The 25,532-nt window shown below is 38.9% G+C and overlaps 2 protein-coding genes across 4 annotated transcripts; both read right to left on the reverse strand.

The window, feature by feature from the left end:
* Positions 1 to 6,234: 6,234 nt before the first annotated feature.
* On the reverse strand, positions 6,235 to 13,538 carry LOC121981119 (vacuolar protein sorting-associated protein 32 homolog 2-like). Of its 3 annotated transcripts, XR_006111741.1 has the most exons (9): positions 13,407 to 13,538; positions 12,253 to 12,330; positions 12,075 to 12,150; positions 11,854 to 11,927; positions 11,706 to 11,773; positions 11,368 to 11,532; positions 7,232 to 7,331; positions 6,608 to 6,693; positions 6,235 to 6,515 (listed from the first exon to the last, which is right to left on the reverse strand). XR_006111741.1 is itself a non-coding variant. In XM_042533481.1 (6 exons), the coding sequence occupies exons 1-6, from the start codon at positions 13,431 to 13,433 to the stop codon at positions 11,493 to 11,495; spliced, it is 363 nt and encodes a 120-aa protein (XP_042389415.1). In that variant the 5' UTR covers positions 13,434 to 13,538; the 3' UTR covers positions 11,218 to 11,492. The 3 variants fall into 3 exon arrangements, 2 of the variants coding, with proteins under 2 accessions (XP_042389416.1, XP_042389415.1); XM_042533481.1 differs by lacking the exons at positions 6,235 to 6,515; positions 6,608 to 6,693; positions 7,232 to 7,331 and having other exon boundaries at positions 11,218 to 11,532; XM_042533482.1 differs by lacking the exons at positions 11,368 to 11,532; positions 11,706 to 11,773; positions 11,854 to 11,927; ... (1 more) ...; positions 12,253 to 12,330; positions 13,407 to 13,538 and adding an exon at positions 8,873 to 9,542.
* Positions 13,539 to 13,681: 143 nt separating this feature from the next.
* LOC121981118 (cinnamoyl-CoA reductase 1-like) lies at positions 13,682 to 15,160 on the reverse strand. The gene is made up of 5 exons (XM_042533480.1): positions 14,966 to 15,160; positions 14,725 to 14,885; positions 14,420 to 14,635; positions 13,983 to 14,323; positions 13,682 to 13,901 (listed from the first exon to the last, which is right to left on the reverse strand). Exons 1-5 carry the CDS (start codon positions 15,096 to 15,098, stop codon positions 13,805 to 13,807), a joined length of 948 nt encoding a protein of 315 aa, XP_042389414.1. The 5' UTR covers positions 15,099 to 15,160; the 3' UTR covers positions 13,682 to 13,804.
* Between the last annotated feature and the right edge of the window lie 10,372 nt (positions 15,161 to 25,532).

Consider the following 25,532-nt stretch of genomic DNA (forward strand, 5'->3'; position numbering starts at 1 on the left):
AAAAATAGTATTGCAAATTCTATTATTGCAATCTTTATGCTTAAACTATTAGTTTAGTAATTTCTATAAATTACTATTTGTCTATTTTTTCCCTAACTTGAACTTGGGTTGATGCACATCAAAAAGGGGAGATTGTTGGGCCTCGTGGTTGTTTTGATGTGATCAACTAAGTTAGGTTAGGTCCTGCTTATTATTTGATCCCTGTGTCTAAGTGTGCAGGAGCTTAAGAGCGCAGGAAGTCGAGCAGAAGACACAGCTAGCGAGAATGACGTCACGGGAAGGGAGCTGACGGGTTTGGTGCGTCCGAATGACGAAAGAGCTGCGGAAGAGTACACTGGTGGACGAGAAGACTGTGCGCGACGTTCAAGGGATGAGAAGCCGGGACGGAAGCCTGCTCGAGGAGAATGTCAGAAATTGGGTTCGGGTGAACCCTATTTCGGTTGGCCGTAATCACCCAAGCAATCAGAGCTTCGGAAGAAGAAAAGGAGTTGAAAAAGCTAGCTGGAGGCGCCTTCAACGAAGTGCTGAAGGCGCTTGCGCTGGCTGCAGTCTTGGAGGCGCCTCGATTACCTTGAAGGCTCCTCAACCTTGTCCGAGGAGCCTCAAAGGCATTGGAGACACCTCAAACCCAGTCAAGATGGTCGTTTGCAAAGTAGATAAGGTTTTATCCAGTCAAATCCATTGGAGGCGCCCTCAACCCTCTTGAAGGCACCTTCAAGACCCGAGATAGAATTTCCATGAGCTATATAAAGGCCCCTGGAGCTAGGAATAAATCAATCAACTCTGTATTAAGTTCCTAGCAACTTCTGAGTGTTCTTAGTGTGTAAAAAATGCTTCTCCGCCTACAGTGAAGGAGACATTCTAATGGAACTATTCGACTGCATTGGATTAACAACCCCTTGAGTTGTAACCAAGTTAAACTTCCTGTCTCTCTTTTATTACTGTTGTTTTACTTTTTATTGTTTCTATTAATTTTTGAGTTGAAAAGTCTTAAGGAGGGTATTCTTTATTTGCAGGCAATTCACCCCTCCCCTCTTGTCGGCCTCGCTACACCAACAGTGACTTCGTGAAAATTAATCTTTAGCTTCTCGAAGGCTTCTGCATATAACTTGAGTCGGGGGTTGCTAATCTTGAACGCCCCTGATAACTGCTTGGCGACCAACTGGGTGTCCGAGTGAATGAGGACTTTTGTGGCTCTGACATGCGTCGCTGCTTGCAAGCCGACTATCAATGCTTCATACTCAACCTCATTGTTTGTGGTGCGATAATCCAGCCGAACTGAAAATTGCATTCGATCTTCCCTTGGGGAAATGAGTAGGATGTTGATCCCGCTGCCTTGACGGGTGGCAGAGCCAATATATATTCTCCAAGTTGCTTCTAGCTCGTCGTTCTAGATTTTTGTAATGAAATCGGCCAAGGTCTGAGCTTTTATTATCGTTCGGGGTTGGTATTAGATGTCAAACTCACTTAGTTCAGTTGTCCACTTGATCAGCCGACCAGATGCTTTAGGGTTGAGGAAGACTCTTCCCAAGATACTATTGGTCATCACGACAATTGGATGGGAGAGGAAGTATGGGCGGAGTCTCCGAGCGGCTAGTACTAAAACGTAAGCTAATTTTTCCAGACCAATGTAGCGGGATTCAGCGTCTTTCAATATATGACTTAAACAATACACGAACTGTTTCTCTTGCCCATTATTCTTAACTAATGTCGAGCCGATCGTATTTTTGGTGGACGGCAGATAGATCTAGAGCGGCTCTCCTGCATTCGGCTTAGCTAATATAAGCAAGGAGTTGAGATAATCTTTGAGCTCTTCAAACGCCCGGTCGCACTCCGCATCCCACTGGAATTTTGTCACCCGACATAGCACCTTGAAGAATGGTAGGCTCCGATCGGATGATTTGGATATGAATCTAAACAGAGCGGTAATATGCCCGATCAACCGTTGGGCTTCCTTCAAGTTGCGTGGCGGTAGCATATCTTGCAGAGCCTTAACCTTGCTCAAATTTACCTCGATCCCTCGTTCAATGACAATGTATCCCAGGAATCGACCGCTCTTGGAGCTGAACATGTACTTGTTTGGGTTCAGCTTTATTCCGTAAGCCCTCAGAGTTTGACAGGTCTCCTTGATGTCTGTGCAAAGATCAACAACTCTTGGAGATTTTATTAATATGTCGTCAACATATACCTCTATGATTAGACCGATCTGCCATGGGAATACCTTGTTCATGAGCCTCTGGTAGGTGGCGCCAGCGTTCTTTAGTCCGAATGGCATGACGTTGTAGTAGAGTGTTCCGTCGGTCATGATAAAGTTGACCTTTTCTTGATCTTCTCAGGCGAGCGACACTTAGTGATAACCTTGATATGCGTCGAGCATGCAGATCAGCTTGCAGCCTGCCGTAGAGTCCACCATCTGGTTTATCCAGGGTAGCGGATAGAAATCTTTCGGGCATGCTTTATTCAGGTCCGGAAGTCTATACAGACCCTCCATTTGTTGTCCGGCTTGGGGACCAGTACGATGTTAGCAAGCCAGCTAGGAAATTGTACCTCCCGTATGTGGCTGGCTTCCAGCAATTTATCTATCTCCACTCAGATGGGCAAGTTTTGTTCTGTACTGAAGTCCCTTTTCTTTTGTTTTACTGGTCGCGCGTCCGGTCAGACGTGTAGTTCGTGCTAAGCCACACTTGGCGAGATGTCGGACAACTCATGTGTCGTCCAAGCGAACACATCATGATTTTGTCTCAGGCAAGCAACCAACTCTGCATTTTTCTCGTCCTCTAGATCGACAGCGATGAAGGTAATTACTTTCGGGCGGTTAAGGTGGATCTGAACTTCTTCTTTCTCTTTGTAGACCAGCGTGGGGGGCTTCTCAATGATGGCGTTCACTTCCAGGCGAGGTGTCTTCCGAGCGACTCGTGCTTCCATTCTGACCATCTCGACATAACAACGTCGAGCGACCAACTGATCTCCTTTGACTTCTCCTACTTTACTATCTACTGGGAATTTATTCTGGCAATAGGTAGACACCACCGCTCGGAACTCATTGAGTGTCTATCGGCCTAAAATGACGTTGTAGGCCGAGGGCACATCTACCACTATGAAATATGTGGTCCTTGTCCACTTCAGGGGTTCTTCTCCAAGTGAGATGGCCAACTTGATCTGGCCGATCGGCAATACTTCGTTGTCCGTGAAGCCATAGAGCGGAGTCGACATTGGCAGCAAGTCACTCTGGTCAATTTGCAATTGATCGAATATCTTCCTGTATATAATATTCACTGAGCTCCCTATATCAATAAAAGTTCGATGGATCGTATAATTGGCAATTACCACTCAGATGATTAATGCATCGTCGTTAGGGACCTCCACTCCCTCCGAATCCTTAGGCCCAAAGCTGATCTCGGGTCTTTCAGCTTTCTCCTTGCTGCAGCCAACGACGTGGATCTCGAGCCACCACACATGCAACTTCCTTGCTCGGTTAGAATCCCCGTTGGTCAGCCCGCCGGCGATCATTCCTATCTCCCCCGAGCGACATTACTTCGATTCTCTTCTTCCCTTACGGATGGTCTGGTCCATTCGGAGGAGGCTCGGGTAGGGATTCAACCCCTTTGTGGTTGGTGGTGGCGTGGCCCGGTCGTCCTTTCTGAATTCCTTCGTTCTGCAGATCGGCTTCGGTGACGTCGATCTGGAAGTGACAATCTTCAGCAATATCCACGCTGAACCGACCTGCTAGCTGCTAGGTCGTAGTAGTCCCTGGTGTTGTGCGTTGTCGATTGGTTGAAGGTGCAAAACATCGGTGCCCACCTCTTGCTTCATGGATGAGTGGCTTCCACAGGTTGTACGGCATGTGACCGAGTCTCCGAGTGTGGAGTGGCTCCCGACTGAGGCCCTTTAGGTGGTTGATGATTGCTTGGTTGATTCCACTTGGATGCTCTTGTGGGCTCGGCGACCATCTCCTTCTTTGTTGCCGCCTAGGATTTTTCCACATTAATGTATTCATTGGTCTTCTTTTGGAGATAACCAAAGTCCTTCGATGATCGCCGTATGAGCGATCGGAAGAACTCTTTCTCGGTGAGCCCTTGGGTGAAGGTGTTCACCAACACATCTGAGGAGACTACTGGAATGTCAATCTCCACCTGATTGAAGCGTTGGATATAGGGCCTCTCAGGCCCCTTGCTTCAGCGAGAATAGATTCACGCTCGTCTTCCAATGGCAGAGACTACTAGCAAAGTGATGTAGGAATGCCGCTTGAAAGTCCTTAAAGCTGTGGATTGAGTTGTTCAGCAACCGTTTGAACCATCGTTGCATTGATCCAGATAAAGTGATAAGAAAGACTTGACATTTCACCTCGTCCGTATACTGGTGAAGGGTGGCCGCGTTATCAAACTTGGCCAAATGGTCGTTGAAATCTGTTGCTTCATTGTACTCCTCGATCGTCAGCAGGGTATAATGCTTCAGCAGAGGATTATTTAGGTTACCCTTCGAAAATTGTTGATTGACCCACTCGGGTGAGTCATCTTCCCTCGGTGCTTTTCCCTTTCGTGCATCCCACACGGGCGCCTCATCCGAAGAAGATCCCCAGTCTCTATCCGCTTGGCCTCTTTCTTCTGGGGGAGCCAATGATAGTGCTCAGTTGAAGGGGATTGGCACATTACATGCATCCCCATAGGAGTCGATCGGTCTCCTATTTTGCTCCCGAGCGGAAAGTTGATTCGCTCGATCTTCTCTTTCTCTTTTAGCCTGCCGATTTGCTGCAGCAGGCAGCAGGCTCATGCGTTGGCCAATCGGCCAACGCCTGTTGCTGTTGCTCCAATATCTTCTTCACTCAAGGTTGTATTAGTGCATAGAAATCCTCTTGCGTCAGTGTCACTGTTGTGAGTCGTCCAGCGTCTTCCATCTTCTTATTCGGATACAGGCCACATTCCCACAGACGACGCCAAAATGATCCTGTCCGAATGAGGGAAGCTGGAAAGCTGGGGATGGGGTGACTACTGACGGGATGAAGACCTCGATCCTACAAAACAAAACCAAACCAAGGAAGGAGTCTCTGTCATTAGCCCTCCGACGCTCAAGTAAGAATCAGGAAGAGAGAATGAGTAATCAAGAAGGATGAATATCTTGTCTTTCCTTATACCTAGCGTACACTTTTATACCTTTCTTTGTGATCATTCATCTGCTCTTATTTAATGATATTAATTGCCACAGGAAGGTTTCTTTGTCTTGACTTCCGTGCATTAATGATAGATGGAGTGTTCTTCTTTGTCTTGATTTCTTCATATTTAATGATAGACGAAGTGTTCTCTTTTGTTTTCTTGTCTCCTCCTGTGTACTATCATTGCTTGCGCCAGACGGGCGGTCCGAGCGACTCAATTTCCTGCCGATTAGCCCATAATGGACATTTGTCCGACCGACCCACTCCTTTATCGACCGAGATAACCAGACAACCACCTTTGACCGAGACTCTTTCCGTAAGCCCTGACATTGACCGCCTTAATTTTGACCGACACTGTGGCAATTGACCTATGATGGGTGGACTCTCCCTTATCACCACGTTAAACAGCTTGACTCGTTCACACCCCTACTCCAGCTTACATTTATGTTTTTTTTATTAGATATTTGGATTTTGTTTTCATGATATTAGATTTATGAGTTAAAATTATATAAAATTTGAAGGGGAAAAAAAGCATCAACCTAAGGAAAATAATATAACTCATAATTTTCAAAAAAAAATTATGACATGTATTAAAAATATAATTTGCGTCTCTTTTGAGTTTTAAAATTGTACATTTAATTATTTTTTTAAAAAAAACATCCTAGACCAGTGTAAAGTCCTAAATGAAGATTAACCTTCAATATGGTGGAATAATAATGTAACTAAATGCACTCAGACTAGAAGATTAAATAATAAGAAGAATCGCATCAACCAAATAATGTATGTTGTCAATCTCAATATTTATGATAAAATGAAAGTTAAACCTGTTTATTTCAAACAAATTATATTTCTCTAGAAGTAAATTAGGTTGGCAAAAGATGACTCACTTAATTTTGTGAGCCTTAGATTTGGATTACACAGGTCAGACTATAGACAAGCTTATGTTTCAGTTGATGATCAAATAAATAGTTTGTTTTCAGATTCTTAAACTCCCATGAACTATTTTAACCCATTTAAACACAGATCTGTCATTGTAATTATAGTGGTAACGAAACTAATTCTCCCAACAAGAATAATAACAAAGACGATCATAAAAAATAATTGCATTAACTCCAAGAATTACACAGTTCCAAAACTCAAACGCGGATATTGCCGTTTCATGGTGTGTTCGCTAAGAACAAGTTGACGAAGCCAACACTTGCAGGGCAGAGCACAAGGTCAAATATCAACAGTCTGCATAGTTACGATATCTACAAAATGGTAGAAGTAACAAGTCGGTCTCAGTTTCCATGAACAGCTCTTCCGATGAGTGTTTGTGGTCTCCCAAGCTTTGCTACCTCGTAAGGCATCTTTCTAGCTTTTGCTCCTACAAGAATAAGATAGACCAAAACTTTTGATTAAATTGTTTAAATTTTCACAGCGATAACTTGAAAATCAGCAGACTGATGCATCTCCTACCTGGTTGCGAATGCGTGAATGGAAAAGTTCAAGCTGCTCCATTTTGCCTTCGTAATACCTTTTCCTCTTCAAGCACTCCATTGCAGCTGTTTGGGGAAAAAGAAGATTAAATCATTCTCAAACTGTGTCCTATTGCACAATGCAAAAAATACAATCACCAGTAGTTAATAGGAACTAGCAAGAAGGAAATCTGAGTTAAGTATCGCGCTTCACAATAGCTAAATGTTTAATGGGTCAGAAGAAATATAAGAGCAAGTTTTGCAGTAATAGTTCCTTGGGTAAATATTGTCCTTTTTCATACTAAATATGAATTCACAAGTGATCTTGATTTGTCCAACAAAAAATAACGAAGATGTACGAATTAATGCTACATGGTGTGCGCATGCACATGCAAACATACACACAGATTTTTTATTTTCACGAGAATGCAAGCTCAATCATTTTGAGGGATGCCATGTCCATCCAATATTTGGCAACACACTGTTAGACATTGAGATCCCAAGAATTTTTTAGACCTTGATAAGCTAATGTTGCGAGTTTCCAACCATGTTTTTGTATCAGAATGAACTTGGATAAGGAATACTATATTCTCTATCATAACCAAGATGATTAATATCAACCAACCTTGTCTATTGTTTGCCCTGGAAAATTGCTTTGCTCTGTCAATCTCTAGAGAAATCTTCTTTTGCAGAGCAAGCTCCTTTTCCTGAAGCATTTCCATAGTCTGAAATGGAAGGAAACTCATATATGTATTCATAAGCATAGTTAACATATATAGAAATCTTGGTTCCAAGAAACAATCGAGCTGGATGAATTATCTAAATTCAGTAAAAGAATATAATTCAAGTTTATCAACAATTAAGAGATTTAAAGACGGCAATATGGTCTGCGATGCAGCAATTGATCCAACAAGTGGTCACAGAAACAACCAACAGATGCGGGAGAAAAATAAAGTTGATCGCCCATAACAGATATGTTACAGTCAGCAATTGACATCTGTTTTCCCTCCTGCCCTTCTCTCACTCGAGCATTTCTAGATTATGATATATACCAGGATAACTCCATCTCTTACTGGTCTGAAGATTTTTCTCTAGGCATCAATAAAAAAAGAAAAAGGCATTTTCAAAGTTACTAAATCAATTTTATGATTCGTATATGATTGTAAAGGGTATATTTCACAATTGACCAAGAAATGTGAGGATTTATTTTCTAAAATGACCTAAATTTTGTGTTTAGTTTACTTGGATAGAAACAACAAAAAGAAGAAATGCTATGAAAAAAAAACTAGTAATTTCTTTACTTTACTTGAAACGAAATAGAAAAAGTAAGGAATTTAATCCATCTTTTTCCTCTATCAAGATAAATGAAATATACAATTATTTTCTTTCTTTTTCTCTTCAGTTAAAATTTCCATTTCTCTTCTATTTTCTCGCTTCCAAGCAAACACAGCATTAGAGTTCGAAACAAAAATAGCCTCGTCAACATAGCAAGTAGAAGTTTAGAACATATAATTATTTCCTTGCTAGAAGGTGGTTCTATTACTATAGGTCACGATTTTGATCACATTTTTTAGACAAAGTTTAGGTCAGTGGTCTAGACATTTCTAATGATGGCTATCTACGCATTAAGCAATCTTCAATCATTTTCATACAGGCATGGGGCTGCCATTGACAATTTTTTCCCTTCAAGGCCTAGTCCTGCGAATTAAGAAACGATTCCATAAAACAACATAGAGAAGCAGCAAAGGTCTGTTCTCTTCTCCTCCCATTTGTAGAAGGACTTCTGAAAAAAAGTGAGAAAATCCCAGTTAAGACCAGGCAGCCAGACCAAATGTTCACTGTTCTAAAAAAAACACTCAATTTTGATAGCCTTCGACATGAAATATTTCTACAGGGACTTGGATTGAGCAAAACACTCCAATGGTAAATACGAGATTCGTTATGTATTAGGTCACATTAAATTTGGCTCGATATAATCTTAAGAATGCGAAGGCCCAAACCTACTCTTCATTTTTCCATTCCAAAAATAAACAAACTTGACCAGTAATACTGCGTCAAATTCTCCTTCCCACAGAACCCATACTCCGTGGCAGTGCGAAAAGGGATGAAATTTCTTGTTTTTTTAGACTACAATGGTGCCAATATCCAGATCGAGCCGATCGCGCCAAATACACCACCAAGAACTGAGAACAACGGAACCCTAGAGGAAGAACAACTGATGCACCCTAATTTGACCAAGGAAAGAAAGATGCCGAGAAAGACGAACCTTCTTGAGCACGGAGGAGGACGAAGTAGAGGAGGAGGAGATCTGCGAGCCGCCTCGGCATGGATGAAAAATCTTGGAGAACATAGTCGGCGAGCGAGGGCGGCGCTGGCGACGAAAGAAGGAAGAGGCGTCCGTAACGAATTCCAAATTCCCAATGGGACTAGAAAAGCAACGGTGCTCCGATCGTGGGAGATACAAAAAGATTCTGGTTAATAAATGAATTATTGGAAAATTTCAATCCACGCCCTGAAGTTTCTTTGATTTTTCAATATGCCCTTTTGTATTTACCAATTTACAAACGGACTATTCAATTTTTTATAATACCTAAAACGCACTCAACTTTCAAAAGGTTTTATTTATTTCCTGAAATACTTTTCTCCTTTGAAAAATATAAACTAACAACGGCTTTAATTGGCATATGCAATGACTACTTGACTAGCCATCCATCCAACCTCTGATCGTGAAATCGCTGTCAAAGGCTAAGCTAGGCTTAGCCGCGACTAGTTGAATTGTGACTGCGATCGTGCCGGGCAGCCAAGACAATTGATGTAGGTTGGAGCCTTTGAGTGTGGAATCATGGTTAGAGGCCGCGATGGAGCTTAGTCGTGATTTTGGGACCCCCTATGATTTTGAAATTAGTAGGGTAGTTGCAATTTCGCAATCGGAAGATGGCAATTGACCTAACCAAGGTCGACTTGGTTGTTAATAGGACTTGGTTGTTAATAGCAATTACGGTTAGTCCCGCCAATGGCGCCAGTCCACACCTGTAAAGTACTTATAGGTATTATTAAAAAATTAAGTGTGCCTTTTCATAAATTACCATTATATAAAAATACCCACACAACATATATTTGAATTTTTTAAAATATAAAATTATTATCAGTATTTTTAAAAATTTTATGTATTCCTTTAAATTTAAAATTTTATCAAAAGCTACATGATAATTGTTTTCCCACCCCACAGCAATACCCACACAACATATATTTGAATTTTTTAAAATATAAAATTATTATCAGTATTTTTAAAATTTTTATGTATTCCTTTAAATTTAAAATTTTATCAAAAGTTACATGATAATTGTTTTCCCACCCCACAGCGCGCCGAGTTCAAATCCTCTGTCCCCAAATTTTTCTACCCCCATGTCCCTTTGTCGATCGGACAGACCAGATTACATCTCAAGGATGCCTTACACATCACGAGGATACTGCACACATCTTAAGGATGTCATGATGCCTTGAGATGTAATCTGGTTCGTCCGATCGGTAAAGGACACGAGGATAGAAAAATTTGGGGAAAGAAGATTTGAACTGCAACGTGCCCCCCTCTCTCTCTCTCCTGTTAAATGATTTTTTTATCCTTTTTTAAAATAACAAATTATTTTTTTTTCAATTTTATTTACTTCTTTAGTTTTATTTTTAAAATTTCATTTACTTCTTTAGTTTTATTTTTTTTAATAAATTTTATTTATTATTTTTTCAACAGTTTTTTTATTTTTTATCCATATTTTACTTTTAATTTTTTACAAATAATAACTTTAAAATCTACTATGAAAAAAAATAAAAAATTATAAGAGATCGAATCTCCTGCCCTAATATCACATGTCGCCTCATTCATCGCCCCACCCATCGTCGATGGCCTCTGATCGTCGTCCCGATTAAAATTATATCCTAAGAGAAGATGAATGCAGTGAGGTCATCATCGACACGATCGACGTCAAAATCCAACCGAATCTGAGCAAATTTTCCTTCACCCATCGATCTGAGTCTCTTCTCAAATTCGATCGAATTTCGACATCAATCGCACCGATGGCAACCCCCCTGGATTCACCTTTCCCCTAGAATATAATTCTGATCGGGACGACAACCAAAAGGCGCCGATAGTGGGCTAGAGATGACGAGTGAAATATGAAAATAGAAAATTAAGGACGGAGGATCCGATCTCATAATACAAATATAAAAAACGACATACCATTCTTGCCAAAAAAAAATACTTAATAAAAAAGCAAAACAAATGATATAAAGGTAAATAATCCGAGGAGCTGGAAAGGGAGTGTGTTAGAAAATGCAAAAATCTACAACTAAAAAACTAAATAAAAGATTATAAATATATAATAAAAAAAATATTGAAAAGAATAAAATTGATAAAAAAATATATTAAAAAGCTGATTAAAAAAACAAAAATCAATCAAACAAAACAAAATAAAATAAAACGTGGAGAAGAATTGGAAGGGATATAAGGGTAAAAAAAATAAGTGGGATCGGGAGGGGAGAGTGTCAGAGGGGTTGGAAAAGCACTTCTCAAGCTACATACTTCTTTCATAAATATATGTTTAGAGATAGAGAGGATTTCAATCTTTTGGCTAATCATTCACTTCGATTCAACCAAACATATAAAGGTCGATGTTAAGAACGAGGGTCATCAAAGCAATTACCGTAAAATAAATTGGTAAAAACATGGAGCATCACCTTTTAGTATCCTTGAAACAATTAGAATACCTTCTATTTTCGATATGTTAGTAATCGTCTTGGCCATGGTTGTTATACGACGAGTTTCATATCACAAAGTTATCGACGAGTGCCTTTCCCGATCAAAAACTGGGGAAAACAAAAGAATGCCGATATTATTGATCCAATGCTTCAGTCTCCGTAAGCTTCTGTGACCTGAGAGCCATAACACTCATACAGCTATTTATGTATGCAGTAAAACAAACAAACATTTTTGAAAAAAAAAAATAATAATATTATTGACGACTAGCATCATTTTCGGAACATTATGATGGGATTATGCGACTTGGCTTTACTTAAGACGAATAGAGTGACAAATGCGTTATTACCATGAAGGGCGGTCAATACCGAGGCCATTGCATGTCAATATCATTCCCTTGAATCTTGTAAGATATTCCTGGATCAAGGAAAAGAACCAGGAAAGTTGATACATGTTGCTGAGTAAAACTCTGTGCAAACATATGGAGTGAATATTACCTGTAGAGTGTACTTATCGATTTCGTAACTACCCGATATGTCATATTCATGCCGCTTATCTGCATCACCGAGCACTGCAAAGATCCAAATAATCAAAATTATTATCCTAGTTTTTGTTTTACACAATCACCGTTTGATAGAATGAGTCTCATTTGATACCATTTTATCTGACATGATCAAAGAGTAATGTACTAAAAAATGGATGCAATTTTAAGTATTACCTTGGTAGGCTTCATTAATCTCCTGAAACTTTGCGGTGGCATCACTATTCCCCTTGTGCTTGTCGGGGTGCCACCTCTGATACGGAATGAAATGAGTTAAGTTATCAGTGTGTAGTACCTAAATGGGTGATAATTCTCGCGAATGAAATGACACAGGAAACTTTTAGGTAATGCTTACTAGTGCAAGTCTTCGGTAGTTGAATCTTATAACCTCCTCATTTGCGTCATAGTCAACCTCCAAAACTTTATAGTAATCCTGAGAGAAAAATACACTTACAAATTAAAGAAGAATTTTGCAACCACACAAAGCTAGTTATATATCTAAAGCTAAGAAACCGTCAAATATAATTTGATAAGCTCTATGGATATTATTGTTTCTTGGTACTCCCTCAAATGATAAACAACAATGAATCAATTGAATTTCCATCAAAAAAAAACCCAAACTTCTAATATTTCAAAACTCATCTTGTTGAGTTGCATATGAACTGCAAATAAAAGCAATACTAGCTTAATTCTGTTTAATAATTGAGGATATAACTTGTGTTTACTTTGTAGCTTAATGATTCGGTCACTTCATTTACTTTTGATACTGATCTAAACAAACATTTGGAAATTTGCTCAATATGTTGTTAGAACTTGAAAGAGATGTGATGATAGTCAAAATATCGGATCAACTACTGTTTAAAAACATTCATTTTGAGGTGACAAACAAAGTTTGTTTAAAATTAAGCTAGCATATATAAAACAGTAGGTTTGATATTGATCTCTATGACCCCTCTCCAACTGATGCTAAGAATTAACTACAATTACTTCAACAAGCTTCTATGATTCTTTCAAATATTGGTTGTGAAATTTATGTATTTGTTTCAATATTCTCTTGCTAATTACAACTTTCAGAAAAAAAGAAAGATTGTTGCAGAGGAAAGAGTAAGACATCAAGTCCTTCTAACTTAAAGGGGCAACAAATTGAATGGAAGAAAGCGCAATTAAGATCACTAATCAATGGACTTGAGACAAAAATTGATTCATGGAATGATTACAAATCCATGCAACAGCAATTCATTTAAACATGTGTCAAGTTAAACGTGAAGGGGATAACAAGCAACAAGGTAATCTAAAAAGCTAACTACAAGTTAACTGAATACGATGGAAGGTTCAATGATCATCCACTGCAGCCAAAATCCCTAATCCAGAAAGGGGCCGGCAAAGACCGAGAATCGAAGTCACCCAAATCCCTAATTGGATCAAAAGCAATTGGGGTCGATTTGTCCGGCACTAATAACAACGCTAAAATCAAGCACGAAGGACGAAACAAGCGGAGGTTTCTTCTACCTTTATGGATTCCGCGCCGCTCTCCATCCAACGCGAAGCTGGAAGCGGTCGCTCACATCCTTCATCAGGAGGCGGCCGCCAGCTCCTTGTGAGAAACGACGAAGTCGACTCGGATCGGATCACGACGGAGAAAACGGACGAACCACGAATTCGAGAAGCTAGGCGACGAGGAAAGCGATCAAAATCGAACGCCGGAAAAGCAGCGCCTCGATTTGGATAAGGACGATGACACGGTTCCTCCCCAAAAGACTAAGAACAAATTTGACGGCATGAACTTATTCATAATCTTTCTTAAAATGATTAAACTCACTGCATAAATTATACATTTATAGAATTCCATATTTTCCACAAATCTAAATAATCAACGGCTCTACATCTTCATGTAGAAACGTGGCGCGCTACGCTTCCACCTCGGTCCTCGTCGCGTCGAATTCCACCATCAATTTGCTCAGCTTCTTGTTCTGGATCCTCGTCCGTATCGCCCTCAATGCGTCACTGTAAATTAATTATTCAAATAATAATAATTATTATTATTTATTTATTTATTTTATTTTAGTTTATTCAATAATCGATTACCTTGATGGAGGAGGGGAAGGCGATTTGGGGGACAGCGCCTGGGCGAGCTTAACGGCGTCATGTACCCGGCAAACGGCGTTGCTGAAGCAGAGGTAACGGCCGTAAGCGGCGGGGGACTCGTAGGCGGCGACGTGGGCGTCGACGAGGTAGTCCGCGTCGACCGTCACGAGGACGCCGTCGTCGTACATCTGTCGGGCGCCGTCGAGGTACTGGAGGTCGGCGACGGCAAGCTCCGGGTCCGTGGGGTGGCCGGCGTTGACGGCGACCATGTCGACGCCGCGGTCCATCGCCAGGGCCCACGCCGTCCTCTCCGCCAGCGTCTTCGCCAGCGCATGCCAAAGCTGCAGCGCCCGCTCAATTATGAATCCAGCTCTTCCTCGATATTTCTCGACTGATTCGCTTCCAAGTTTACACGAATTTGAAAGGAAATTAATTACCTTGAACCTTTTGCACAAATTGGGCTCGCTCCAGTCTCTCTCGTCGACGACGCGATCGTCGTGGTCGTCGTCGTCGTCGTCGGCCGACCGGCTGCGTCCGCCCCACACCACGGCCGTCACCGACGACGTGAACACCACCCGCTCCACGGTCTCCGCCTGCGCGCACGCTTCCAGCGCGTTGTGCGCGGCTCTGACTTCCACTTCCACCGTGAATTCCTGAATCGGCCATTTTTAACGATCAGATCTCAATTAGTTAATTCCCCCAAATCTCAAATTAAATCCATCGATGTCCGACGGGCACTCACGTCGTAGGTTTGACCCTGAGGCGGGTCGAAGGTGTAGAAGAGGCCGGAGCAGCCCCTCACGGCGTCCACGATGCTCTGGTAGTCAAAGGGGTCGGCCGCCAGCACCTTCAGCCGCAGGCCATCGCCGGCGGCCAGCTTTCTCAGGCTCCCACCGCACGCGCCTGCACAAAACCACCCCAAATTTAGGCAAAGATAATCCACCAAATCTGCAAAACAGACGAAGATGGAATCGCATGACGACCATGGTTGTAAGAGGCGGCGTGAACCGAGTAGCCCCTCTGAAGAAGCCTCTTTACGAGGGAGTAGCCGAGGCGGCTCGACGCGTCCATAACGCAGACGCAGTTCCGGTCCCGTTCGACGAACGCCGGCGCCATGAAGAAGAAGAAGAAGAAGAAGAAGAGTCGCAGTGAAGACGAACGCTTAGCTAGGAAAAGTGTCTATTGATATTTATATCATGGAAGGAGCAAATTGTAATTATAATCATCATCATTATCATTATTTTTATTATTTATTATTTATTATTTATTATTTAATGGAAATTAATTTTTTTTGTTGACTAGTGGAAAAAGTCAAGATTTATTAGTTGATACCAAAACGTCAAAACAGGGATTAAGGGAGGTAGGTGTTAGATGGAAGGTAGAGAACTGGAGGACAACGAAGACGATAGGTAGGAAATGTTATCCATATAATAGCATTGAAAAAAAAATACAATATTAAAGATCTACATTAATTTATTTTAAATTGTTTTGAATTTAATAGTTTTAGAATCTCTAATAAAATATTTTACTAAATTGTGTCCTAAAATGTATTTGAAAATTCAGATACATATTTGAGACGAAGTGAAGTAAAATTTCCCTTAACACTTTCAAATCTTGACAATGATTTATGAGTCATTTTCAACTTTAAAAAACTTTTCCTGATAAGTCTAATTCATTTATTATTATTATTATTATTATTATTGACTTGTTTTTTTTTTCCTAACCTTATGTGAGGTCGACAGCCATATTACCCATTCACAAATATTGGAGGATTATTGGTGCAGCCGTCTTGGATTAAGATTAATTAGTTTAATTAAATTTAAGTGGGTTAGATAATATATGAGAAGAAGTTAAATATGTCAAAGTTGATTGAATATTTAATGATATATGAGACGGGAATTAAGTGGGTCAAGAAGCATCATACGTTGGCAAACGAAAAATCTAAGTAGATCAAGGAGGATCGTACGTTGGCACAAGAAAAATCTAAATGGGTCAAGGAGGACCGTATATTAGCAAAGAAAAGTCCAAATGGGTTTGAGAAGACCACACATTGGTAAGAGAAAATTCCTAACTACGGTTAGACAAAAGAAAAATCCAAGTGAGTCAAGGAGGACTGCACTTGGTGATTGAAAGACAAACGAAAAGTTGGCAAAGTCCAAGTGGGTCAAAAGTTGGCTGAAGAAAAGTCCCTACAGGTCATCGTTAACTGGATGTTGGGCAAAGAAATCCTAGACTTGGATTAAGTAAGTTGGGGTTGGGCAATCGATTGACCTTAAGTTAATCGATTAGGAGGTTCTTGTGAGAACACAGAAAGGGTCCCAATCGATTGGGTCGAGCTTAATCGATTGAGCTAATCGATTGGGAGCTTTATGAGAGAAATCGCAAAAACAATTACTGAATTGATTGTCCCAATTAATTCAACCAGTGCTAATCGATTATGTAGTGTTTTGTCATGAGAAGGAAAAATTAATTGAGACAATTAAAGCATTTTTGTGAGCGAATAGAGAGTTACGAAATCGATTTGATAATCGATTAAGACTCTCTAAATCGATTGGAATGGCTCGCCAATCTATTAGAGTTTCAAAAAAGGAGTCATTTTGCAGATTGAGCGGGCAATTCCTATGTGCCAATCGATTAAGAGTAAATCTAATCGATTGAGAGGTATTGAAGAACCCTAGAAAAAGGTTTTCATGGATTTTTTCGAATTCATCTCTCTCACACACTCTCTGCTAGTTCTTGAGCCCTTAGAAGAAGAGTGTTGCTACATTTTCCAACGACAACAAATCAAACAAGGTATTTATTGTATTGTGTATTTATTTCCTTATTATATTTTCTTGTTGTGAGCTTGTACGAGATTTCTTTATCTCTGTATTGTTTTCGAGAAAGAGTGTGTGCAATGTGTGAATTCTTGGATTAGTCACCTTAAGGATATGGATATCAAGTAAAATCCTAGCATTAGCATTAGTGAGTCTTCGCTACAAAATATTTGATGCAAATCATCATCGAATAAGCGATCGGAGTTAATCACACCCTTAGTTCCTGGAGTGTCCTAACAACAAATAATGATGATCAATAAATATTATGTCATTGTATGTCGAATTATCAACATGCCCTTCAATTTAGTTGCGAAGCCATCTTAATTTAATGGAAAAAAAAGATACATGAATCATGGATGATGTGAGGGTTCGTAGAAGGTGCCACACTTCGTCTAAGGGTCAACGTAGCCAGTGGGATATTAGTCAAAGTCAAGGTCGGTGAAGGAAGATGTTTCACTCGGGTGATGACCAAGCCGATCAGGAACAGGCACTCGCTTGTCTGAGTCGCCTTCACAAGTTTTCTAGCCAGACGTAGTCAATGCTCGGGCAACCCTTCGAAAGATTGCTCGGGTACCCTTTATAGGTTTTGGCGAACAACATCACAATGTAGGTACACTGTTGAGTTATCACTCGGAAGGAACATTTTAGTAGACCTTTGGGCTGCTTATATTATTAAATTCCTAGTGTCACCCATATGAAATGTCCATTATGGACACATAAATACATGGGGAATAGAAACTGTCAGGGGAAAGCTTAATTTAGTTAAAAGAATCTCATCAATGAGGTTATATTAAAAGTTAGAGGAAGACAAAAAAGAAGATTCCTGGTAATTAATGAACCAATTATTAGTTCATTAACTCTCTTGTAATAAATATAGCCTCATTAAATGGGGAAGAAAAGTGAAAAGTTCAAGAAAAATGTATAAAAGGACAATAATAAGAAAAATGGAGATCCGGAGATTGAAATACTAGGTTTATTCCTCGTGTCTTCTTCTTCCTCTCCACCGTTACTTATTTACGCATCATTGTAGTTGCGTCAACTCTCTTACCAATCGCACCAGCGAAGTTGTCCTCAAGTTTCTTGGAGCAGGATCAAATTGGCGAATTCAATGAGAATTCTATTAACTTGAACCGAGACTCATGGGAGACACTGACAATATTACTCTGACATAAGCAGAGTTAGTGAAGATTAATCTGATACTATGAAAGATGTCTTATGCCTTAGAACAACATCAAGTAAATCAAGTACGACAGTAGCAAGTAAGTCAAGAGCAACCACCTCCAGTGACAATATGGCAAGAGTCGACTCATCACCCGTCTCATGGAGCCTTGCCTACTGTGCAACTAGAGCATCCCCATCTATCTCAACCCACGATGAGGCACACTGGAGGCGCGTGGCATCATCTGATCAGGAATATTGAACGTGCCCGATCGGCTGAATCGTCGACTAGAAATGTTCCTCCTCGCGCCCCTGCTCAGCAACAGTTGCTACCAAAAAATAGAGTAGGAACTTTGGTGGTTTCTCCATTCAGCGCGGGGATTCTCGAAGATCCATTGTCTCACCATTATAGACCACCAACTACGGGGAAATATAATGGCTCGACCGATCTAGAAGATCATATCAGTAAGTTTGAACATATTGTTAGGATGTATATTAAAAGCCTAGCTTTTGGTATAAACATTTATCTAGAAATAAGAATCACATTGGTCAAATGACTACATTTATGATAAATGTAATTGTTCAATTAATTTATATTGTAGATAATATGGTGTGTGGTGTCACACACTGAGGATCATGTTATCAGTACCTTATAAATTATAAACAGTAGCTCACGACCATGATGGAAAGGAACAAACCATTGGAAGGTCGTAGTGTAATTAGGTGTTAGTTTATCTTAACTATATAATTACACTAGTACACTAAGAGTGTATTGAGTAGGACCATTAGAGATCGTTTCTTTTATACTGACTTTATAAAGGAACAAAGACCTCAGTTATTATGGAAGTGTGTGCTCTTAATCCTAATATAATAACAAGCACATATATTTAATATTTATTTCTTTAATTTATCAATGGGTGAGATTTAGTTCGATGAATCAATAAGCCCGATAAGTTGGGAAATGATATCACTTATAGTGTGTGTTGTTGATTATAGAAGAAAACTGTGTCCTAGTAATCTAGGTTGAGAATGTCCTCAAGAGGAGCTCATAAGGATTGTCATGTTAAACCCTGCAGATGGACTTAGTCCGACATGACGATGAAATTGAGTGGTACTACTCTTGGAGCTAGATATTAATTAAGTGAGTTGTCAGTAACTTACTAAATTAGTGGACATTTGTTATCTTAAACACAGGGAGACTAACACACTCATAATAAGAAGGAGCCCAAAATGTAATTTGGGATTGGTGCGGTAGTTCAATAATAGTTCTTTAGTGGAATGAATTATTATTGATAAAATTAAGTTGTGTGTTCGGGGCGAACACGGGATGCTTAATTTTATCGGGAGACCAAAACCAATTCCTCCTCTCGGTCCCTATCGTAGCCTCTTAATTATAGAGTACTATACCCACCTATACCCACCTTCTTACCCATCCCATAAGGGGTCGGCCAAGCTAGGGCCGGCCAAAGTTTGGTTCATGGGTGCTTCAAGATGGCCGGCCTTAGCTTGGGTTCAAGCTTGGTGTGGCCGGCCCAAATTAAAATAAAAAGGATTTTTATTTTTTAAAATTTTTCTTATGTGGATAACATGTTTTAAAAGAGAGTTTAAAAATTTAAATCTTTCCTTTTATAAGATTCTACAAAAGATTAAGAGAAGAGCTAAATCTATTTCCTTATTTGTAGATTAAAAGGTTGATTTTAATTTTGGTAAAAACTTTCCTTTTTAACAATGATCATGATTTAAAAGAAAGTTTAAAAAATTAATAATTCTCTTTTATTAGTTTCTACAAAAGATTAAGAAAAGTTTGATATATTTCTTTATTTGTAGATTAAAAGAGATTTTAATTTTTAGAAATAATTTTCTTTTTATCCACATGTTTAAAAGAAAGATTTTAATTTATTAAATTTCCTTTTTATAAACCAATCATGAAGGGATTAAATTATTGGAGAAATTTTTATAAATTTTCGGAAACAAATTAGGAAGGTTTTAATTCTTGATTGAATTAAATTTCCTTTGATTGGAGGTTTGTTGTGTGGCCGGCCATGTTGATTAAGAAGAGGAATTTGATTTTAATTAATTAAATTTTCTTTTTCATGACAAAGGAATTAAGGAAGTTTTTATTAAAGTTTCCTTATTTTCCAAAACCAAGGATTATAAAAGAGGAGGTAGAGGAGCCTTCATGAAAAAAAACTTCTATTCTTTTTCTTTCCTCTCCTCTTTGGTTTTGGTGGTCGGCCCTATTTCTCTCCTCTCCTCTTGTTGGCCGAAACTCATCTCTTGGTGGAGCTTTTGTTTGTGGCCGGATCAAGGAAGGAGAAGAAGGAGAGAAAGCAAGCCTCGTCTCTAGCATCCCTTGGAGCATTGGTGGTGGCCGAAATTCTTCATCCTTGGAGGAGTTTATTGTGGCCGAAATCTAGAAGAAAGAAGGAAGGTGGAAAGGTGGTTCTCATCTTGGAAGATCGTTGCCCACACAACGTCCGAGGTTAGAAGAGGAATACAGTAGAAGATCAAGAGGTCTTTCTAAAAGGTATAACTAGTATTTTTCCTTTCCGCATCATACTAATTATTTTTGGAAATAATACCAAATACAAGAGGCATATGATTTTAGTGTTTCGAATATGTTTTTCGATGTTGTGTTCTTTTGTTTTATTTTTCCTTGTGATTTGATTGTTCTTTTCGGTTAACCTAAAGTTATTTTAGGAAATTAAATATTAGCTTTCCATAAAAGGTTTTGTCTAGTCGGTGGTGGTTTCTCCCATATCCAAGAAGGTCGTGTGCCTCGCCACGTCAGTACTGGGAACCAATTATGGAAAATAATATTTAATAGAATTAATAACTTAAGGTGATTTGGGTCGAACGTGTTAAGTTCCGCAGGAGACCCAAGTCAAAACCTAAAAGAACGAATAGATTAAGTTTTGGATCAAACGTGTTAAGTTCCGCAAGCGATCCAAAATTTAATTTAAAAGAACACATGGTAGCTAAGAAAAGGTTCAGACCTTTGTACAAAATTTTTGTACAGTGGAACCTCTAGGCTTTCCGAGTAGCAACCAACACATATGACATTGCTACATCAATACTCAAAAGGGATAAAGTGTAGAGTATTCTTAACTACACTATCAGGACCTACGCAAAGATGGTTCTCCTGGCTCTCGCCAAACTCAATTCATTCGTTCGGGGAATTCAGGACTATGTTCCTACATCAATTTACCAACAGTAGGAGTATCACAAAACCTTCATGAATCTATTAGCCTTGAAACCGAAATCGAAGGAAGCACTGAAGGATTATATTCAAAGATTTAATAGAATGGCGCAAGACGTTCCCTCAGCCACCTCGGAAATACTGATGAGTGTCTTATCACAAGGCCTTCTAGAGGAGGATTTTTTTTCAGATCTCTCATAAGAAAGCCTCCAACTAATTTTGATGAGCTACTTGGCTGCTCGGTCAAGTACGTGAACATAGAGGAAGTTCAATTAGCTCGAAGAAAAGATCCTGGTATGCCAACCCAACAAGATGTTCAGCCTGAGCGGAAAGCGTACCCCCCCCCCCCAATTGAAGGCTAAAGAGGTTTACTTGTACAAACTAAAGGATCATTGAGCAAAAGGGGCAATTCAGAATGTAGAGACAGCTTCTCCAGTGCTGCATTGGAGGTCACAACAACCTCCCAAGCAAGAATGTTTCTGTACTTAGCACCAGTCTTGGAGTCATGCCACTGAAGATTGCTACACACATAGGAATCAACGAAAACAAGCTGTCTCTTGGACATGGCAAAGAAAGGTGTTGTATAACTCCTCCTGGTCTACTCAACCTAGCCAGGGTGGTACTCAACCTATCCAAGGTGGTAGCCGATCGGTACGAAAGGACCAACTAGAGTGGGATCCCTCTAACTGATCGGGAGAGCCTTCCCCATCTTCGAGAGAAGAGGAATGGAAGAGGTAAGAAAAGGGAAAAACAGTAGCTTGAGGACTTGTAAAAGGTCTTATTGGGATCATCTTGGATGGACCAACCGATAGTGATTCTAACCGAGCTAGAAAAACTCACACTTGACGGTTAGAGGTCCATGCGGTGGGAACTAGTCACGAGAGGAGAGTCGGCCCTTCTATTAGCTTTGGGCCAAAAGACCTAGAGGGAATCAAGATGCCACGCAAAGATGCTTTGGTAATAGAAGCTTTAATTGTAATACTGTAAAAAGGGTATTTGTCGATACAAGAAGATCATCTTCAAGAAAGCTATGGACCATATGCAGATTGATGATGAAGAATTACTACCATTAACCACACCACTGATCGGGTTCACGAAACATCAGGTACGACCACTCAGGATGATTTCTCTTTCTGTATTGCTAGGTGACGTTGCCCGGGATCTAGAAAGGACCAAAAGAACACCATTTATGGTGGTGGACACTATTTCCTTGTACAATATCATCCTCGGGAGACCGACATTGAACGCCTTCCAAGAAGTTATTTTGACTTATCATCAGAAAACCAAGTTCCCAATCGACAACTTGGTAGGGGAAGTAAGAGGTGACCAGCTAGCATCTCGGAAGTGTTATGTGGATGTGGTTCGGCTTGAGTCACAAAAAACTCAGAAAACTATGGAGACTCTACAAATTGCTCAAAAGTTTTCTTTACCTCTACCGGATAGAGAGGAGAAGCCTCACCGACCAAAGGAAGATGAACAAGAATAGATTTGCATTCATTTCGAGTGAGAGAACAACACCACAAGAATCTCTGCTGAGTTGGGGCCAAGATTGAAGCAGCAATTGTTAGGTTGCCTAAGGGAGAACTATGACGTGTAGGTCCATTTATGGTGCAGCCGGCAAGAGGGGGTAAATTGCCCTAAAAATACAAACAGACCTTTTTTGAACTTTTGAATTAAGTTAGACAAATACTTATATAAAAAAAATAATAAGATAATTGATGAAAGAAAGAGACCAGAATTTACTTGGTTTGTAATCAGAGAATTGCTAATCAAAGACTATGAAAAGCTTACTAGAATTCTCCTTCAGGCGAAGTAGCTTCTTACAACGTTGGTAGCTCACAATCAAAGTAGTAGAATAGAAAAGAAAATGAATCGTGTACAAGTGATGTTCTCTACTACTGAGACCAGGGCTCTATTTATAGTTTGCTAGTCAGATATGACAATTTGCTGACGTGGCAGCTCCGGGCGGCTATAATGGCTCTGGGTGCCTAGGCATGGATAAAACTTTATCTATATCACAACGGTTGGCAAAGGATATACTTTTTCTGGTCCAGACACTAGGACCGGTCCGAGTACTCGGATGCCCTTGCTCAGCCTCGCGTTCGAGGAGGCGTCCGAGGAGGCGCTCGTGGGGGTGCCCAGGGGGTCCAGGTGCCTGGACTAGTTTGGGCGCTCGGACTATTCAAGCTCCTGCACTTGGTCCAGGCACACGGACAGTCAATAGCAGTTGACTGCTCGGATTCTCCTCCATTCTGTGTTCGTTCCCTTGGGTGATTTCACCTATCCAGAATAAGGCTTACCTGAATCCATTTTCTGGCCTTCTCCTCGAGCGAGCTTCCGCTCTGGCTTCTCCTCCCTCGAAAACACCGCGCGCTTCCTTCTCGTCCGCCAGTGTACTCTTCCGCAGCGCTTCGTCCCTCGAACGCACCTACCCTAGCCTGTCGACTCTTTCCTTGTCATCCTTCTCGCTAGCTGCGTCTTTTACTCGACTTCCTGTGCTCCTAAGTTCCTATACACTTAGACATAAGTCATCAAATACACACAAAACCTAACTTAAATCTAAGCACATCAAAATTACCTCAGGATACTTACAATCTCTCCCTTTTTGATGTGCATCAACCCGAATTAGAGTTAGGGTAAAAACCTAGAATTAATAAAATGACAATTAAAATTGAAATTTTGTAAACTACAAAATTACAAATATAATCTCCTCCTAGACTTAAGCTCTCATCTTTCATTCTCCCCCTTTGATCACATAAAAAAATAAAGTTGGAGAAAAATAAAGTTAGATAAAAATTTGAAACTTTTTCTAAGAGTTAAAGAAACATAATTCTAAAAAAAAAATTTACAAAATATTTTTCTAAAAATATGAGTTTCTATAATTTAATAATTATACTTACAAATTTAATTTAAAAATAGGTTTAACATTTCAAAAAATTTTGAATTTTTTTTAAGGTTCAATAGTAATATATGAATATTAAAAAAAATCATGAAATGTTTTTAAATATTTTAGCATAAATAAATTATTTTACATAGAAATATAGTTTTTGTAAGTTAAAATTTAAAAACATAATTTTATTAAAATAAATCTCCTAAATTTTTATAAGTATTGAGAACAGAACATATAACTAATGAAAAATTAAAATTTTCAAAGATATATTTTAGAGACTTTTTAGTTTTAAGAATAAGGTTTTTAGTAAATAATCCATAAAAAATTTATTATTTATCAAAATATTTACCAAAAAATATTTTCGAATAGATATTCAACGATTCTATCACTATAAAAAATTTGAATAAGAATTTCAAATAGAAATATCATACGGAAAATATTTAAATCAAACATAATTCTTTTTGAAAATGAATATTTAAAAATAGTTTTATTAACCTAAAAATTATGTTGATTTTCCTGTCTATTAAAAATATAACGACAAATCTTTGAAAATTCAGATTTCTTGAAAATACATATTCAAAAAATTTTAAATTTTAAATTATGATTTTTCAATCAAAAATTCATAAACAATTTTTTATTCAAAAAAAATCTATAAAATTTAATACTAAGAGATTATTCGTTCTAGCAATAGAAGAAAAAATTTTAGTAATAAATGTTGATAGTTAGCATACAAACTTAATTTTGAAAATAAAATTAATATTTTTAAACATAAAACATGCATAATTATTTATTTATACTAAACAAGATTTTGAGATCCAAAATAAATTTTTACTTACAGGATTAATAAGAAGTTTTTTGAAATATATTTTTATGATACTTTTCTAATTTGGTTCTTATGATATTTCAGGTACCAATTTAGGTTTCTATAATTTCTTGAAGTATTAGAATTAATACATGCAGAATTTTTAAAATTTTAAATTTGGTCCTTCAATTTTTTATTTTTATTTTTTAGTTTATCATATATTTCTAAAGGACATGTATTCGTTAAGATTATTTTCAATTCTAAAATTTTCTTTTTCAAATTATTATTTTTAAATTTAAGCTTATATAATGATCTAGTCATAGATTTAATACCTGAATATAATTGGTCAGGAGGTAGTAAACATATCTCACTTATCAGATCTACTCTGAAGTTTGTTTCTCCCTCCTCTCTGTAGGTTTCTTATGAGGAGTCTCCCCCTTCGTCTATACTCTCCTCCTATGACTTGCTATCATTGCAAGTCCAGCTTCTCCAGATTAGATTCTAATGATGACTCGTTCCAAGTCGCCTTCAAGATTTTATGCTTTGTTGTGCTTGGTCTTTTCTTATTGTCCTTCTTCTTCAACTTTGGACAGTCATCCTTGATATGTCCCTCTTCATTGTAGTTATAACAACTTATCTTCCTTGCTCTTCTCTTCTTAGCCTGCACTTAATTAAATTTATTAAA

This window comes from Zingiber officinale, chromosome 5A, assembly GCF_018446385.1.
Source record: "Zingiber officinale cultivar Zhangliang chromosome 5A, Zo_v1.1, whole genome shotgun sequence".
NCBI lineage: Eukaryota > Viridiplantae > Streptophyta > Magnoliopsida > Zingiberales > Zingiberaceae > Zingiber > Zingiber officinale.

Coding starts and splice junctions, on each gene's coding strand:
- LOC121981119 (XM_042533481.1), bottom strand. CDS start 13,433: ATGGAGAGCGGCGCGGAATCCATAAAG. Junction 11,928..12,074: donor GATTAATGAAGCCTACCAAG/GTAATACTTAAA, acceptor GGATCTTTGCAG/TGCTCGGTGATGCAGATAAG. Junction 11,774..11,853: donor TCGATAAGTACACTCTACAG/GTAATATTCACT, acceptor TCCTTGATCCAG/GAATATCTTACAAGATTCAA.
- LOC121981118 (XM_042533480.1), bottom strand. CDS start 15,098: ATGGCGCCGGCGTTCGTCGAACGGGACCGGAACTGCGTCTGCGTTATG. Junction 14,324..14,419: donor ATTTGTGCAAAAGGTTCAAG/GTAATTAATTTC, acceptor CGGGCGCTGCAG/CTTTGGCATGCGCTGGCGAA. Junction 13,902..13,982: donor CCTTCCCCTCCTCCATCAAG/GTAATCGATTAT, acceptor ATTAATTTACAG/TGACGCATTGAGGGCGATAC.